The sequence below is a fragment of the Merops nubicus genome, unplaced genomic scaffold (assembly GCF_000691845.1).
Source record: "Merops nubicus isolate BGI_N331 unplaced genomic scaffold, ASM69184v1 scaffold15160, whole genome shotgun sequence".
NCBI classification, from domain to species: Eukaryota; Metazoa; Chordata; class Aves; order Coraciiformes; family Meropidae; genus Merops; species Merops nubicus.
The window spans coordinates 235-1,782 of NW_008581076.1; the positions used below are offsets into that span (position 1 = coordinate 235).

At 43.7% G+C, this 1,548-nt stretch overlaps 1 protein-coding gene across 1 annotated transcript in view; it reads left to right on the forward strand.

Annotated features, from left to right (window-relative positions):
* The first annotated feature begins 296 nt into the window (after positions 1–296).
* The window catches only part of ERI1 (exoribonuclease 1), a 10,038-nt gene continuing 8,786 nt past the window's right edge, over positions 297–1,548 (forward strand). The window contains exon 1 of the mRNA XM_008948666.1: positions 297–467. Within this exon, the coding sequence (XP_008946914.1) occupies positions 415–467 (53 nt within the window). The 5' untranslated portion in view covers positions 297–414. The remainder of the gene's footprint in view (positions 468–1,548) is intronic.

The window sequence follows — 1,548 nt, forward strand, 5'->3', positions numbered from 1 at the left end:
AAAACGTTCAGGTTTTGTCTTTCAGAGCTGCTCTTTGGCATGACATCAGACACGTATGTTAGCGTACACTTATTCTGTCCCTTGATTTTTATGAAAGGGAAGGAGAATGGTGTTTCAGAGCTGACTTCAATATTGTTTTTTTTCTTATCTGGCTATAAGCTAGTTCACTCAGTCTGATCACAAGCGAAACAGTGTGAGGCTTCACTGCATTTCAGTGCCAAAGTAGTGTGTACATTTTAATGCTTTAGCTTCTTGTTGTGACCCTCTTAAAATTTTTTATGTCTCTTCTAGGGTAGACAGCGTTGTAGGATCGATGGTCAAGAAAACAATGGGAGAAACTCAGCTACCAGTTCAAGTGACTTCAGTGATCCAGTTTACAAAGAAATTGCTATAACCAATGGTTATATCAACAGAATGACCAGAGAAGAACTCAGAAGTACACTTGCAGAGTTCAAGCTTGAAACCAGGTTAGACTGATTTGGAAACCTTTTGATTTATCTTTGAGAGCAGTAGAGCCATAGGGGATGATTATTTTAAATATTAAGAAGTCACCACAAGCGAAAACCAGTTGTGCCACCAAACACCAGTTGTTTTATGTGCAAACTTGATGCAGCTTTTGTTGTAGGATTAGTGCATGTGGCATTCCCTAATGTGTTATCAGAAATGTGCCTTGTCTCAACTGGTAACACAAAGAAACAAAATATTATGTAACTGTAGGGTGCTTCTCAGCATGCTTTTGGTCAAGGGGGAAAGAAAAACTTCAGGGGTTCTCAGGTGGTGTTGCATACCTTCAGCATACACAAACTCACTTCAGAACATGCAGATTTTTGTTTACTGTACCCAGTACAGATCTGACACTGGCTAGAACTTCTGTGGTGATGGAGCTCAGAATTTAAACTGGTACCTTTAGGTCAAGAGCTTGCTAATCCGAATAGATGAGACAGAGTAGCACAAATAGGTGACTGTTACAAACTGGATTTGTGCTCCCTGAGGAGGAGGAAAGGAATAAGAATATAAAGAGTGGTTCCTGCTCTATTGGAAATGACCTGCAAGACCCTTTGATATTGCTGTGGCCAAATAAATTTGAGATGTTGAGAAGAACGTCAACTGGGAAGGACAATGTGTGTTGTTTCTGTTGACAGGAGTGATGAGGAAGTAGTGGGGATGGGGAGTTAGCAAAGTGAGAAGCTACTGCTCTGAAGGAAGAGGGTGTATGAAAGGTGAGATGGAGTCTCAAAGAAGTCTGGCTTTCTAGAGAACAAGATGATTGTAGGAGAGAGGGTGTTCAGAGGGATGAAATGCTGGGGTTTGAACCCTGAGCCCTGAATTAAGGTTGTCATATGGGTGATTCCCACAGCCCTTCATACAGAGGGGTGAGTTTGCCTTAGAGCTTCCCCCCAGGGTGCGGCCGGCCCTGCAGGGAGAGCCAGAAGGGAAATGAGCCCCAGGGGTCCCGCACTGAGCTGACAAAGGTCAGGGGTCTGCTTGGGGATAAAAGCTGGGACCACTGGCAGGGAGTCAGGAGTGTCTGTCTGTGGAGTGCACTCC